Consider the following 16,387-nt stretch of genomic DNA (forward strand, 5'->3'; position numbering starts at 1 on the left):
GCCGTAACCACATGGGCAACATCTCTAACAATTTCCGGGTATAAAGGAATTGCCTCATGCACAGTCAGTTTTGATGAATGGTTGAATTTTTCTATTTCTTTGAGAGCAAGTGAAACATTTTGCTGAAATATGGTCAATCTGCTTGCTATAGGAGACGGAGTGAAATCTTTTTCCTTGCGGCAACACTTTGCCTGCTCCATGTCATACAAATACTTATCAAACGCCTCATCTGATGAGGAAGAAGATATGGCAGCAGTAGCACTGTCAGGACCCAAGTCTCCTTGCGCCTGGTAGTCCTCCTGTAGGCCACTCATCCTAAGTGCTACCTCAGTCAGAGCTTCTTTTCCTTTTTCCTTTAGTAAGCTGTTGATCACCAAGCAGTATACGGTGACTTGGGTCCACATAAACAGCTGCCAGAAAATTTTTTTTTTCCAATAGCTGTGTCTCTCTCCGTTTCATTGAAGCAGAAATGCCATCTGCGATTAAACCTCCTCTTTGGGACAGGCAAAATAGCAAGTTCTTCCACTTCCTTATGAAAATGCCATGAGTTAAATCCTCAGCTTGTAATTTTTTAGTTACGGTAGATGGGTGATTAAGCAATTCCTTCACTTAAGCCACCTGTGTCCATTGACCTTCATTTAGGGTTACCTGAGGGTACGCCATATCTATAAGAAACCGTTTAGTTCATGCAATCGCTCAGTCATTAAATAAGTGCTGCCCCACCGAGTGGCTTGATTGACAATTGCCTCTTTCCAGCATGTCTCTTCAAGATGGAATCAATTTTGGGGGTTCTGGCAACAATAACCGATTTCCTCACTTTTCCAATCAGATTTCCAGCTTGTCCCTCTTGCAGACTGTCTCTTATTGCCAGCTGCAGCGTGTGCACAACTTTCTCAATTTCTCCAGCTCGGGGCCCAGGAATCGGATCCTGTGCAGGGCAGGCACCCCTCCACCTCCTCTCTCTGGTGAAGACTGCAGAAGACAGGACAGAGGAGGGGAGATTGCCCCCTGCAGTCTGGAGCCGGTACAGGACTGGAGCACTGCAGCATACAATTAAGTTTTGATAGGTGCGTGCCCCTGATTCTGGGGGGGGCGGGGGGCAGCTGCCCGCCCCTCCGCTCCTCGCTGGCTGCGGCCATGATTCACACACAGCGTTTTTGCAGATCCGTTTTTTGCAGTAAAATGCAGTGACTCTGGGCATCCCAGCAAAGTCAATGGGTTTCAAGATATGACATTCAGACACGTTGTTTTGTGAGGATCCGTTTTTGGGCTGAATGAGCATGTCAGTTTGTGTGGCGTTTTTCTAATCTGCTTTTGCTATTGAAAACATCTATGAACTCAAAAACCTTTCAGGTGATGCAGTTTTTTAAAAAGCTGATCTGCTTTTGCAGCTGAAAAACGTATCCTCAAAAAAAACTCAGCAAAAACGCTGTGTGTGAATGTAGCCTTAGATCAGGAATAGAACAGCCATTTATAGGACATTTCATAACTTTCCCAGATTCCTATGAAAAAATATTCAGCACATTCTGCATTGAATTACTGTACCCAATTTATATATTTTAGGAGTCGGTCCATTTTATACCGACTGCTTCAAAATGAGCACCGACTCCACAGCCCTGCTTGCATCCCCCACACACTTTACCCATCCTGCAGCGTCATTAAAATACAGGACTACAACAATCGCCTTGTTCTCTTTTCTTTACTTTAGTACAAAGTCGGGTACCCCCGATACCAGCCTGTTACTGAATGCCCCTTGATCATACTGTATACATGTAGGCGGTAACGTCTCCATGTGATTCATTAGAAAGCCACAAATTGGAGACCACTGCTGTTTGCTTTCAGCCTGTCATGCTTTCATCCATTTCCCTTCTGCGGAGAGGAATATCCAAACGAATACTTTTTTTGGTTCCTCCTTTCTGTGAAACTGGTAATGATCCTGTAAGAGACCACGCTGGTGAAAAAAGAAAAAACTACGGGACTTCCCGATATTGTCGTCATAGATAATATTTTTATATTGTGACTCTTATTCGGCATCTCCAAAATTCCTGCTCCAAAAGATTCCAATGGAAATTTCTGCAAAACCTCCATGTGATGGTCATGATCTGCCCACGGTTTGACCCCTTCACTGGGGTAGTTAGAGAGCATGTCTGATTTAGGCCACTTTCACATTTGCGTTTATGGCCGCAGTGACGGCCTGCGCACGGCCGTCGCTAAGCCCCGCCCCTGCGCGCCTCCTCCGGTAGCTCCGCCTACCGGCGCATGACGCTGCATGCATCCTGCGTCCCCTATCTTTAGCACTGGGGACGCAGGCCGTGCGCAGTATGCGTTTTGGCGGCGCATGCGTCCTTTTGACGGTGCCGCGAGTACAGCCAAATTGCTACAGGTTGCGTTTGGCGCTGGTCGGCGCACCGTCAAAAGGACGCATGCGCCACCAAACGCATACTGCACACGGCCTGCGTCCTCAGTGCTAAAGATAGGGGACGCATGCAGCGTCATGCGCCGATAGGCGGAGCTACCGGAGGAGGGGCGGGGCTTAGCGGCGGCCATGCGCAGGCCGTCGCTGCGGCCTTAAACGCAAATGTGAAAGTGGCCTTAGAAGGCACCTCCGAAAATAAGATGGTTTACCCTGAGACCTACGGCTGTGATCAGTGTTTAATTTCACTGCAACGGCTCCGCAGGGGAAATGCAGCATTGCATACTTTCCATGTCAGAGGTCTTTACATTGATGTGTATGAAGGTTCTTTAGGGACTGTCGGGACCTTCACATATTAGCAAATCCATAGTTATGTTAACATCTGTGCCTTTTTGGGTGGAGGAGATATGGAAGTTGTGCAGAGCGAGATCTGTATGGCCCAGACCTCCTTTCTAGTGTATAATGGGGGTTCCCATTTGTAGCTAGTTTGAAAGTCCAAGTGCTTCAGGTCACTCTGCCGAAAAAATGCTTTATGGAAAACGTCCTTGAAAGTTGAATTCATTATCTATATTTATATATATTTTTTTTTTTTTTATTCTTTTTTCTAGGACGCCCTTGTTTCTTCTGGCCCCACTCGTGGCTCCTTCCATCCCACCAGCCAAGACACAGCCCCCCCCTTTAGGTTGCATTTGTCCACGGGGAGCCCATCGCTTTCAATGGGTGGGGAACCTGGTGCCGGAATTTGGCATCTCAGGTTCGAGTGTGAGGATTCTCACCAGCCCGGCCGAGTTCTACCAGGTGATGAAAGTAAGTGGCCGATGAGAGCAAGCTGATGGAAAATACTTCACCCCCCCCTCCTCAGATCTGATACTGATGGCTTACATAGGATAGCGTAGATTTCCTAATGTAAGTGTGCTGGTGAGGAACGGGTTTGTGAGGTTCTAGTCCTACCTAGTGCGACTAGGTCACAATCTGTGTACTAAATCACCCCCAGTGTGATTCATGCATTTGTAAGATGCTGATTTCATGTTTTCTTCAGTCTCAGATGAAAACTGCTAAGAAGCGAATCACGATGGCGTCTCTATATCTGGGCACAGGAGTTCTGGAGGAAGAACTGGTGAGCAGCTTTTCTTATGCTTTTTTATTTTGTTTTAATTTTTCATTACTTTCAAGCTGTGATCTGATTTGCCAACTCTACTTTTTCACCTTCCACTCCTTTTTAAGAAATCGTCTTCCTAATATTAGGACTGGGAGACCTTGTCCCGATTTTGGTGGGGACAGATCTGGCATTAATTTTTTTATATATTTTTTTTTTTTTTTTTTCCCCCCTATCCACCAGATGAATATAGAAGTCATTCACATCCTGCACACAATTCACCTGAGTAAAACCTGTCTAAGGGTAAATTCAGACGTCCAAGATCGGACCACCTGGCCGCGGGTCTCCTGACCTGAGCGTGACCGCTTCATGTATTTCTCATGTCGGGAGAGCGCGACCAGTCCGTGCATTGCCATCCGATTTCAGACCAATGTTCTCAGACGTCTGAATGAGCCTTACGCGCAGCTGACAACTTTTGTGTTCGTCTCTGCCTTTCATAGAATCATAGAATCGTAGAGTTGGAAGGGACCTCCTGGGCCATCTGGTCCAACCCCCTGCTCAAATCAGGATTCGCTAAATCATCCCAGTCAGATGTCTGTCCAACCTCTGTTTGAAGACTTCCATTGAAGGAGAACTCACCACTTCTCGTGGCAGCCTGTTCCACTCATTGATCACTCGAACTGTCAAAAAGTTTTTTCTAATATCTAATGTGTCTCCTCCCATTCAGTTTCATCCCATTGCTTCTAGTCTTTCCTTGTGCAAATGAGAATAAGGTTGATCCTTCTACAATGTGACAGCCCTTTAGATATTTGTAGACAGCTATTAAGTCTCCTCTCAGTCTTCTCTTTTGCAGACTAAACATTCCCAAATCCTGCAACCTTTCCTCATAAGACAGGGTTTGCAGACCGGTCACCATTCTGGTCGCTCTTTTCAGAACTTGCTCCAGTTTGTTGATGTCTTTTTTTTTTTTAAAATGTGGTGCCCAAAACTGGACACAATATTCCAGATGAGGTCTGACCAAAGAGGAGTAGAGGGAAATAATGACTTCACGTGATCTAGACTGTATGCTTCTGTTAATACATCCTAGAATTGCATTTGCCTTTTTTGCTGCTGCATCACACTGTTGACTCATATTCAGTCTGTGATCTATTAGTATACCCAAGTCTTTTTCACATGTGCTGTCACTTAGCCCTATTCCTCCCATTCTATATATGCTTTTTTCATTTTTATTGCCCAGATGTAGTACTTTGCATTTCTCCCTGTTAAAAACCATTCTGTTAGTTGCTGCCCACTTCTCCAGTTTATTTAAATCTTTTTGAATCCTCTCTCTCTCTTCTCTAGTATTAGCTATCCCTCCTAGCTTTGTGTCATCAGCAAATTTAATCAGTTTACCCTCAATTCCTTCATCTAAATCGTTGATAAAGATGTTGAACAATACAGGGCCCAGGACAGAGCCCTGTGGTACCCCACTTGAGACATTCTTCCAACTGGATGTGCAGCCATTTACGACCACTCTTTGGGTCCGATCACTAAGCCAGTTATGAATCCACCTAACAGTTGCCTTGTCCATTCCATACTTAGTCATTTTTTCAATAAGGATTGTATGAGAGACTTTGTCAAATGCTTTGCTGAAGTCAAGATATACTATATCTACAGCATTTCTTTGATCCACCCAATCAGTGATACCGTCATAGAAGGAAATTAAGTTAGTCTGACATGACTTATTAGTTACAAACCCATGCTGACTCTGTTTAATCACTTCATTCTTATCCAGGTATTGACATACATGTTTAATAATTTGTTCAAAGATCTTTCCTGGTATAGAAGTCAGACTCACTGGCCTATAGTTGCCTGGGTCCACCTTCTTCCCCTTTTTGAAGATAGGAACAACATTTGCTCTTCTCCAGTCTTCTGGCACTTCTCCTGTTCTCCAAGAATTTTCAAAGATTATGGAGAGGGGTTCAAAAATTTCTTCTGCTATCTCCTTCAGTACTCTGGGGTGTAATTCATCTGGACCTGGAGACTTGAATTCATTTAGGTTAGCTAAGTGTTTCCTCACTATCTTTCTGTTTATAGATATCCTGGATTCTTCTATTCCCTTAATAGGACAGTGAATAACAGTTGATGTTACATTTCCTTTCTGAGAGAAAACAGATGCAAAATAGGAATTTAAAAGTTCAGCCTTCTCAACATCCTGTCTTACCATTTCATCATTTTCATCCTGTAAAAATCCTATAGCATCTTTGACTTTTCTTTTACTTTTGACATATCCCCAAAATCCTTTATTATTGCTTTTGACATCTCTTGCAAGCCTCAATTCATTTTCAGCTTTAGCTAATCTGATTTGTGCCCTGCAGGTTCTGCAGACAGCATTATATTCTTCTTTAGATATGCCTCCCTCTTTCCATTATATAAACATTTTTTTCTTCCTTTTTAGCATGTGCTTAAGTTCTGTGTTCATCCATCCTGGTTTCCTTAAATGCTTCCTATTCTTCCCTCTTTTCGGAATTGTAAACAACTGTGCTTTGAGAATTTCATTTTTCAAGATTTCCCATCCTTCCTGGACATTTTTGTCTTTAAGGATATCCAGCCATTGGATCCCTCCAATTCTCTTTCTGAATCCCTTAAAATCTGCCTTTCTGAAATCTAACCTTGACGTCTGAGTTTTCACAGGTCTTCCGCCTCTAGTTATCCAAAATTCTAAAATAGCATGGTCGCTACCTCCTAGGGTCCCAGCCACTTTTACCTCCTCAACCATTTCCTCCCTGTTTATAAGGATTAGATCCAAGGTAGCAGTTCCCCTTGTTTTCTCCCTTACCTTTTGGAAGATAAAGTTGTCAGCAAGAGAGGATAAGAATTTCCTTGACCTGTTAGTTTTGCCTGAGAGAGATTCCCAACAAATGTCTGGATAGTTGAAATCTCCCATGACAACTATGTCATATTTTTTGGAGAACTTGGCCATTTGATGCATAAAGAGTTCATCCATATCTTCAGCTTGCACAGGCGGCCTGTAGTAAATGCCTACAATGGTGTCCTTTCCATTGTTCTGTCCTTGTATTCTTACCCAAACAGTTTCCACAGAACTCCCAGTCTCTGAAGCTTTATATAAATTTCTCTAGCAACCTTCCACGACGACAGCATAGGAGGTTGTCTCCACGCTCTAATGGGGGACAGGAAGCACAAGAGGTTAAAAGGTCCCTCCCACCTCCCTCTCACCAGTGTCTTTCCTGTCCCCCATGGAGCATGAAGAGGTTAGAGGTATGCTGTGTGGCCGGCTGCTGCAGTGTACCTGATGAATCCTATAGCCGGGCAGTGGTGGTCGGCGGCTCTGCCTTCCCTCCTCCATACTGCTCCCGTCTCCTCTTAAATTTGGGACCTTCCTGGCCCACCTGCGCTCCCTCGGGTGGTAAAGTGGGACAGTGATCCCCGACCGGCGGCCTCCCGCAGCTCTCTGGTCTCTCCTCCTACAGCGTGGCTGTTGGCGACCCGGAAGTGACGTCATGCGAGGGTCACTTCCGGGGTATAAGTCTATGACTACTTCCGGCCAGGGCGGCCCCCACTCAGCCGCCAGCGGTGCTGTGCCTGCCCCGGACCCCAGGAGGAGGAGGGGGAAAAACAGAACAAACAAATGCTGAGGGCGGAGTTAACCCCTTATTAACCCGCCGTAAGAAGCCGACAGGTAAGACAAAAAAATCCCGTCAGCATGAACGGTTCTTCCTGCCCTGCGTCTGCAGATCCCAGCGCTGCCCCAGCCATAGTGAGTGTTATCTGGTGTGGGTCCTAGTGGTGCGATCCGGGTATAGAGGTCCTCAAAATACTTCTCTCCTCCTCCTTTTTTTGGAGAAAAGTCTGCCCAGAAAAGCACCAATACCACCAGCAAACTGGCTAAATGTGCCATATGTAGCGCAAAAATTTCCTCAAATTGGAGGAAAAAATTGTGTCAGGCATGTATGGACGGGGTATTCGGGTCTGAGCACCCGTCATTGATGAAATCCGCAGCCTGGTCACGCAACAGGTTCAGACCTCCCTAGCCGCCCTTTCTCCCCCTCCACTTCCTCCAACTGTGAGCTCACCTCCCACAAAGAAGCAGAAAATTCAAATAGAGGACTCGGACTCTGAGTCAGAACATTCCTACAATTTAGGTTCTGAAAAATGGGAGGAACCAGGAACCTCTAAATTGGCTAAAGCTAGGAGATGCCTCTTTTCCGCAGAATACGTGGAGGAGCTGGTCGGTGCGGGTTTGAAGGGCCCAAATAAACAGGTTTCCCAGTACATAGGGGCATAGTGGATATGATCTCCCAAGAATGGGAGTACCCAGAAAAGCGCTATTCGGCTCCATCGGACCTCGGGCATAGATTCCCACTGGAGGGAGATGCGTTTAAATGGGACATCCCGAAAGTTGAGGTCCAAGTGGCAAGAGTAGTGGAAAAAAACAGTCCTTCCATTTGACGATATATCCCAGCTTAGGGATCCGATGGACCATAAGGCAGAGAGCCTCATAAGAAAGGCCTGGGAAACCTCTGCCTTAAAATCAGGAATTGCTTCCACATGCGTTTCTAGATCTCTCTTCCAGTGGATAGAGGAGCTGGAGAATCATTTCTCGAGAGACCTCAAGGGGCGACCTCCTTAACTCCCCATACTACAGAGGGCTACAGGCTTCTTAGCGGATGCGTCTATGGAGATAATCCGTACCTCTGCCAGGTCTATGGTACAGTCTAATTCTGCCAGGTCTATGGTACAGTCTAATTCTGTCAGACGAGCCCTCTAGCTTAAAACATGGAGCGGGGATGTTACCTCCAATGTTAAGCTCTGTTCTTTACCCTTGAAAGGTGAACATGTCTTTGGCCCAGCCTTGAATGAAATCCTTGAAAAGGCCACAGACAATAAGAAAATGCTTCCTGAGCAGAAAGTCCCAAAGAAGTGTGTGGGTTTTTTTTTTTTTTTTTTTTCCATGCCCCCCCCAGAACCAGTCATCCCAGCCGAAAGGGATGGGGAAGATGGAGCTATGCTAAGGGGAGAGGCAAGAACATCCTGGTCCCCCAGCAGCAGCAGTAACAGCAGCAGGAAAAACAATGACTCGTCCCCGGTGGGGGGAAGGATTTCGAATTTTCTTCACTCTTGGCAGTTAATTTCCAACAGCCCCTGGGTCCTCAGTGTGATCAAGGAGGGCCTTCTTCTAGAATTCGAATCCCTCCCCCCCCCCCGCGGGGTATAAGAGTCATCTCCCCACCACCTTGGGAGGCTTTAATACTGGAATCAGCCATTCAGCTCCTTCTCCAATCTTGTGCCATTTCTCAGGTCCCTGTGGGAGAGCAGGGAAAGGGGCATTATTCCAGGCTGTTTCTAGTAAAGAAGCCCACAGGAGAGGCAAGGATAATAAACTTGAAAGGCCTCAACCGACACACAGCATACCGCAGATTCAAAATGGAGTCGGTAAAGACCGCCATTCCCTTGATAGGGCCGTCTTACTTCATGGCAACCATAGACCTGAAGGATGCCTATTTCGACGTTCCCACACATCCTTCTCACAGGAAGTATCTAAGGTTTGCAATCTGTCAGGGTCCAGAGATCAGGCACTATCAGTACAATGTACTTTTTGGGATATCCTATGCCCCTCGAGTATTTTCCAAAATTATGGCGGAAACTGTGTCCCACATCAGAAGCCAGGGTATATGCATTGTACCCAACCTGGACGACCTATTGATAATAGGAACATTCTAGCAGACCCTGGAAAACCAGGTGACTCAAACTCTGGGCATTCTCCGATCTCTGGGGTGGATCCCGAATGTAAAAAAAAAATCACAGATCCAACCCTCTCAGAAAATAAAACTCTTAAGAGTCCTCTTAGACTCAAGAGAACAGATGTCCTTTCTTCCGGAGGAACATCAGAGGTCTATAATATCAAAGATCTCGAGTTTCAGGAAACAGAGGTCCCTGACCCTCAGGTCAGCTATGTCCGTACTAGGATCAAGTGACCTCCTGCATCCAGTCGGTGCCTTGGGCGCAGGCCCATCCCAGAATTCTCCAGTCCCATATCTTAGGAAACGAACAGGGACCACATCTGCCTGAACAAGAGTCCAGACCCCAGGGAAAGTGAAAGCTTCACTAGCATGGTGTATGGACCACAAAAATCTGCGCAGAGGAGTCAGCTGGTCCCAGATCCCCTTGGTCACGGTAACATCAGATGCCAGCAAGAGAGGCTGGGGAGCCGTAGTGTCCCGGCAGCCATTCCAGGGGTTGTGGAATCGGGAAGTGAGTTCAAGATCTTCAAACATCAGAGAGCTGAAAGCAGTGGAAGAAGCTCTCCTGGCTGTGAGACATCTAGTCCAAGGCCATCATATCAAGGTCTACTCTGACAACGTGATGACAATGGCTCACCTCAGGCACCAGGGTTGCACAAGATCCAGCAGCCTAGAGGACCTCTCAGGCCAAATATTTTCTTGGGCCGAAAGGAACCTTCTTTCACTAACAGCAGTCCACCTAAAGGGGACCTCCAATCTTCAGGCAGACTTCCTGAGCAGAAGATGTATCCAGCCTGGCGAGTGGCGTCTGAATGCAAGAATCTTTCAGAGGCTGGTGAACAGGTGGGGTCTTGGGGTCTTCCGGAGGTGGATCTACTAGCATCGAGCAAAAATGCTCAAGTAGGAAACTACTTCTCCCTGAACCCCAGGGACAGATCCATGGGGGGTAGATGCCTTTGCCCACAAGTGGGGGTTTCGTCTGGCATACGCCTTCCCGCAAGTTCCAATTCTTGCCGCAACCCTGAGGAAGATCCGATAAGATCGAACCCAAACCATCCTGGTAGCTCCGCTATGGCCGAAGAGGAGCTGGTATTTAATTACAGAACTCCAGGTAGACGGGCCGCTGCTCCTACTCCTGGAGGACAACCTCCTCCTGCAGGGCCCCCTACATCATACAAACCTTCGGGGAATGAAGTTAGCGGCCTGGTTACTGAGACCCAGATCTTGAGGGCCAAGGGTCTATCGGAGGCAGTAGTCGAAACCCTTCAGAAATCTCGAAAACCGGGCACCAATGTCATATACAACAAAATATGGAAAAAATTTTCCTCATGGTGTCTGCCAAATTTGCCTGACCCAGAAAACCCTAACATCTCCCGTATCCTGGATTTCTTAGAGGGGGCTTGGGCTTGAGTTAGGCCTAATGACTAGCACCCTGAAGGTACCGGTCTCGGCCTTAGGCTCTGTTCGACTGCGAATTGGCCAGCCACAGGTGGATAAGAAGATTCATGACATCAGCCACTAGGCTACATCCAAAAAAACAAGCTGTCATTCCACCATGGGACATGAATGTGGTGCTTAAAGGGCTCACTCAACCACCCTTTGAGCCCCTATCATCTTGTACTTCTCAGCTCCTCTCCTGTAAGGCCTCTTTCACACACCAGGTTTTCGCCGTCAGGCGCGATCCGGCGCTTTTGACAGAAACCGGATCCGGCGAAATGCAATGCCGGATCCGGTTCCCCCCCCCCCCCCCCCCATTGACTTGTATTTGCGCCGGATGGCCATGCGTTTCATCCGGTTTTCGCCGGATCCGGCATTGTGTCGCGATCCGGCGTCTGGAAAAAACGTCTACTGTAACGTTTTTTGTCTCCGGCGAAAAAGCCGGACACGCCGGATCCGGCGCGTCCGCCTTTTTCACACAATGAAAGCCTATGAGCGCCGCAATGCGCCGGATCCGGTTTTTTGGTCTGAGCATGCTCAGTAGCTCTGCCCACAGGAGATATATAAAAGCAAGACAATGGGACCCTCAGCCACACCCAACATGCCACCCAAGCCAAGAACCAGGAGCAGGAGAAGGCAGCAGACATCTGCAGCAGCAGCACCATCAGCACCACCCCAAATGGAGCAGCAAATGGAACATGCTGAGGAGGGGAGTCCAGCAGCAGATGAGAGACGGTAATTATCAAATCCCCCATTCCTCCAAACTAGGGCCATGGAATATCAAGATATTCATTGGCCCTTTGTTTCTCTTTATTCAACAGCCGCCAAAGAGATGCAGCAGCAGCAGAAATGGCATCACTGGCAACAGCAGCAGCAATACCCACAGCCATGGAGTCTGGCCATCAACAGGACAGCACATCTTCTGGGAGCCCTCCCTCGCATCGTCAGCGTTTGACGGTAAGTTTTTATTTCCAAAATCCATCATCTCTGTAATATATGTCTATTCATTGCCTTTTATTTCAAAACAGGAATCACAAGATGAAGAGGAGCTCCCAGAAGAAGAAGGAAGGGGTGGACAGACACCTGGAGTGGGGTCACAATTGGTAAGTTTTTTGCATCAAACGCAGAAACACAACATCACACTACACACAACACATAGAAAACAATGTTCTGCAGACCACACACAGCAAACAAATGCCTACATCCAAAGACATAACATTTTTTGTTTTCTTCTCTAGTCTTCCCAATCTGGTGCTCGGCCAAGAGGTCCTCGCAGTGCCTCCCAGGGTCGTCGGCGACAGCAACGCGGCGGTCACCAGCGTGTAAGTATAAATATTTTTGCTTTGTTTTTTTGCACTTTTTATTTCATTTCTTTTGTGGAGGCTAATTATGTTATTTTTGTCTTTTTCTTTAACAGCCTTCACAGCGTGCTCCCGACTCTGACGGTGAGGATGGAGGGATTGATGTGGACCGCCTCATCGATCTCGTCAGAGAAAGGGAGCCGCTCTGGAATATGGCTGACCGCCGCCACGCTGACCTGATCGTTACCCGACGACTCTGGGAGGAAATCTGTTCTCTCCTTGTGGGCCGCTGGGAGGACCTCGAAGCTCGGGCCCAGATTAAAGAGCGTAAGTATATACAGTACCGGTTGCTTGATGTAAACCAGTGTTTCCCGAACTCCAGTCCTCGTGGTCCCCACGGATCATGTGTTCAGGATTTCTATTTACTATGGAAATCCTGAAAACATGACCCCTGGGGACCATGAGGACTGGAGTTTGTGAAACACTGATGTATACTAACCACTCCTTTCTCGTTTCAGGGAACAGAATTGTGAATCGGTGGCGGTCTGTGAGGGATCGTTTCAAGAAGGAGTTCAATAAAGAGATGCGGGCCCCGAGTGGATCTGGAGGACGCAGGAGCAAGTACAAGTACGCACAAGCCCTGTCGTTCCTCCGGGAAACAATGCTCACCAGAAGGTAAATATTACACACCACATGTGAAAAAAATGTTAGATGTAACTTTTTTTTTTTCAGCCAGGGCCATACCATGTCAGTATTTTAATTGTTTTTTTTTCCTCTTTATTACACAGCACGGTGAGCAGCACTCGGGAGCCTGCACGATTGGACCCTTCTGAGGCGATCCCTGAGGAGACCGGCACCGAGGGACACTTCGACCGCCCCGGTACATCTGCACCTTCCCAGCCTTCCCACACATTCGACCCATCTGTCCCATCCACCAGCACAGGAGCATCGTGGCCGCCTACATTACATGAAGCTGCTGGTGAGGAGATCGCTTTCCCTTTACCCCACCCTTCTGCCCCTGCCACCTCTAGTACACCTGCGGGTACTGGGCGGCAGCGGCAGAGGGGTCAGGAAAAGAGTTATGCGCAAGAGTTCTTGCATCTGAATGCATCTTTCCAGAACTGTCTCAAAGTCTTGTCAGAGCAAATCTCCGCAGGCTTTCAGCAGATCAACTCCAGCATTCTGGAGGTGAAGACACTTTTGCAAACCATGCATTCAGAAGCAAGATCTTCGCCAAACCACACCTTTTTCAGGTCTGTTGTGGAGCGCATGGCAACACTATCTCCTACCCAGCAGATGCATGTAATGCATTCGTGCCACGGTGCTCTACAGCAGGTTACCTCCCAACCTCCACCTCCCACCACTGTAGTTCCTCCACCTGCACCCCCTCCAGCCACTTTCCATCCTCCCCCTCCTATTACATCTGCACCCCCTACAGCCACTTTCCATCCTCCCCCTCCTATTACATCTGCACCCCCTCCAGCCACTTTCCATCCTCCCCCTCCTATTACATACCAGCAACCTCACCAGTACCAGACTCCTTCCCCCGTACCAGACTCCTTCCCCCGTACCAGACTCCTTCCCCCGTACCAGACTCCTTCCCCCGTACCAGACTCCTTCCCCCGTACCAGACTCCTTCCCCCGTACCAGACTCCTTCCCCCGTACCAGACTCCTTCCCCCGTACCAGACTCCTTCCCCCGTACCAGACTCCTTCCCCCGTACCAGACTCCTTCCCCCGTACCAGACTCCTTCCCCCGTACCAGACTCCTTCCCCCGTACCAGACTCCTTCCCCCGTACCACTTTCCATCAACATCATCTGCTCCTACAGTCCTTGCCCAACCCTCCACTCCACCGCCCACCACCTCTTCTGCCTCCCACATGTCCACCCATTCTGTAGCTTTTTCCACACCTTCACCTCTAACTGTTCCTTCCCCACCACGATCCCAGTCCTCTCTCCACACACCCAGTGTCGAAGTGTCCCGCAGCCCCTCCAGCAGTATTTCCACCCCACAGTACACAGATTTGTAATGTGTGTTTTTTGTAATAAAAATGCCCATTGGGTTTAAAACCTTTATTAAAAAAGTTTTTTGCACTTTAAAAACATTTTACAAAAAAAAAAAAAAATTTAAATAAAAGTTAAATCATCGTTTCACAATGGTTGTCTGTCATTTCTTTCTGCGGCGAACTATGTTTTAAAAAAAGGTTAAATACAGGGTATTTCAAAGGTAAAAAGGTATTCAAAACCAGGTATATAACTGTGGGTAAATTTTAGCTTTTTGCCACAGTTGTGTTCCTGGTTGTGTTTGAAGCAAAGTATTTCACCTAAAAAGTTGTGTTTATTGTTGGTGATTTCCTACCAATGTACACAACTTTTGTTAAAAGGTGAAATACTTTGCATAAAACACAACCAGGTACACACCTGTGGCCTAAAGGTAAAAATAGTAAGACCATGACAAGATAGCCAACTTTGGTTGGCAAAGGTATATACTGTTGGTCCAGAAGGTACACAAGTTTAGGGCACAAATCTTTCACACTCTGTCATCCCAGTGTACTCTGCCTTGAGGTGACATAAAGTATAGTGGAAAATTGTCCCTGAAACCGTCACAGAACTTCTAGTGGTAATATTTCCAATGACAACATCCATCTTCGCCAGTACTTGCTCTTCTCTCCAACCTGCACTTTCTTCTCTACAACCTGTCAAAGAAGGCCTGTAGGAACATGCTATATCTAGTTTTCCAGTAGCCAATCCCGTTCGGAAGGCCACAAGGGTCAATTTTAAAAACCGGATCCGGCGTAATCCGTCGAAAAACGGATGAACCGGATGAGACTGATCCGGTTTTGTCTGTCAAGAACAAGACGGATCCGGCACTTCAGGTTTTACAAAACATTTGCCGGATCCGGCATTCCGGCACGACGCCGGATCGCGCCTGACGCCGAAAACCTGATGTGTGAAAGTAGCCTAAAGCGGCTTTCCTTGTAGCAATCACCTCAGCAAGGCGTATAGGAGAGCTCAAGGCTCTTTCAATTAGAGAGCCCTACCTAACCTTTAGACGATTCCATAGTTCTCTCCCTTGATCCATCCTTTCTACCGAAGGTTGTGTCTGACTTCTATAGGTCGCAGAATATAATTCTTCCCTCGTTTTGTCAAAACCCAACGAACCCTAAAGAGGTGTTTCATACGCTGGATGTAAGGCGCATAGTTCTTCACTACTTAGTTTATACTAAACCCTACAGAATCGACCAAAACCTGTTTATCCATGTGTCTGGTCCAAACAAAGGAAAGAAGGTGGCAAAGAACACCATTGCCAATTGGATCAAAATATTCTTGGACAAATTCTGAGAATCTAAAGGTAACCGGTGCTACGGTGTTCAGTTATAAGTCACTGGTGAGAGGGAGGTGGGAGGGACCTTTTAACCTATGCTGTCGTGGAAGGTTTCTAGAAACCGAATTACCGGTAAGTCTAATTCTATTTTCCCTTTGTGTTGCCGATTTTAGGTGGACTGCATAGAGGAAACCCTGCATAGAACGGTCTGGACTGACAACTTCCAAGTGTCCATTCTGCTGGACTACACCAGAGGATCGCGAGGTCAGTGATGGGATCCTGGGAATTCAGGTTGCAACTTTTCCATGTTTTTGGACATTTGGTGATGGGAATTGTACTCCTCAGCAATCACAGTTGACTTTTTTTTTTTTTTTTTTTTTTCCCCCCTTACCATTACAGGGAAAACGAATTCTCGCACAATGTTACTCCCTTTGCTGCAGAAATACCCAGACCGAGTACGTGTGTCTCTATTTCACACCCCAAACCTTCGAGGACTCCTGCGTCTATTGGCACCAGAGAGGTTCAACGAAACAATCGGTCTGCAGCACATGAAGATCTATCTGTTTGATGACAATGTCATCCTTAGTGGGTACGTCCCCAGTCGCTGTTACATTGGGTTAACTGTTTCGGCAAATCCTTTTTTGTTCCTGTGAGGGTTGCACGGTATTACAAATAATAAAAAAAAAATAAATAAATACTGACTGCATGTCCACCTGCCTCTCTGCCAGGAACCTCAACTTTATTCTCAGGATCGGTTTGAATGCAAAAATGATCACTTTTAAGTTTTCTATTTTAATGATTTATTTGATCCTTTTCAGAGCGAACCTGAGCGACTCCTACTTCACCAATCGCCAGGACAGGTATATTCTGCTGCAGGGCTGCTCAGAAATGGCGGATTTCTTCGATGAGTTGGTGGCGGCTGTCGGAGATGTTTCTCTGCAACTGGAGCCGGATGATACGATTCGCGTAGAAGAGGGAATGGAGCACCCGTATGAAGGCAAGTCGCTCTTGAGAGGAAGACGCTCAACACAAGGAGGGGAGATTGAACAGTTCCAATAATTGTTTAGGGGTAAA

General features: G+C 47.1%; 1 protein-coding gene and 1 long non-coding RNA gene across 2 annotated transcripts in view; both read left to right on the forward strand.

The window, feature by feature from the left end:
• Positions 1–16,387, forward strand: part of PGS1 (phosphatidylglycerophosphate synthase 1) — a 36,880-nt gene that overhangs the window by 13,786 nt on the left and 6,707 nt on the right. The window contains exons 2-6 of the mRNA XM_073559935.1: positions 3,022–3,220; positions 3,453–3,530; positions 15,487–15,577; positions 15,713–15,902; positions 16,132–16,310. Of these exons, the coding sequence (XP_073416036.1) occupies positions 3,022–3,220; positions 3,453–3,530; positions 15,487–15,577; positions 15,713–15,902; positions 16,132–16,310 (737 nt within the window). The remainder of the gene's footprint in view (positions 1–3,021; positions 3,221–3,452; positions 3,531–15,486; positions 15,578–15,712; positions 15,903–16,131; positions 16,311–16,387) is intronic.
• Positions 5,761–12,292, forward strand: LOC141072647 (uncharacterized). Its single transcript, XR_012226724.1, has 3 exons — positions 5,761–11,644; positions 11,716–11,790; positions 11,926–12,292. It is a non-coding gene; the product is annotated as an uncharacterized lncRNA (long non-coding RNA).

This window comes from Dendrobates tinctorius, unplaced genomic scaffold (genome assembly GCF_039654945.1).
Source record: "Dendrobates tinctorius isolate UK_male_01 unplaced genomic scaffold, ASM3965494v1 ptg000014l, whole genome shotgun sequence".
NCBI classification, from domain to species: domain Eukaryota; kingdom Metazoa; phylum Chordata; class Amphibia; order Anura; family Dendrobatidae; genus Dendrobates; species Dendrobates tinctorius.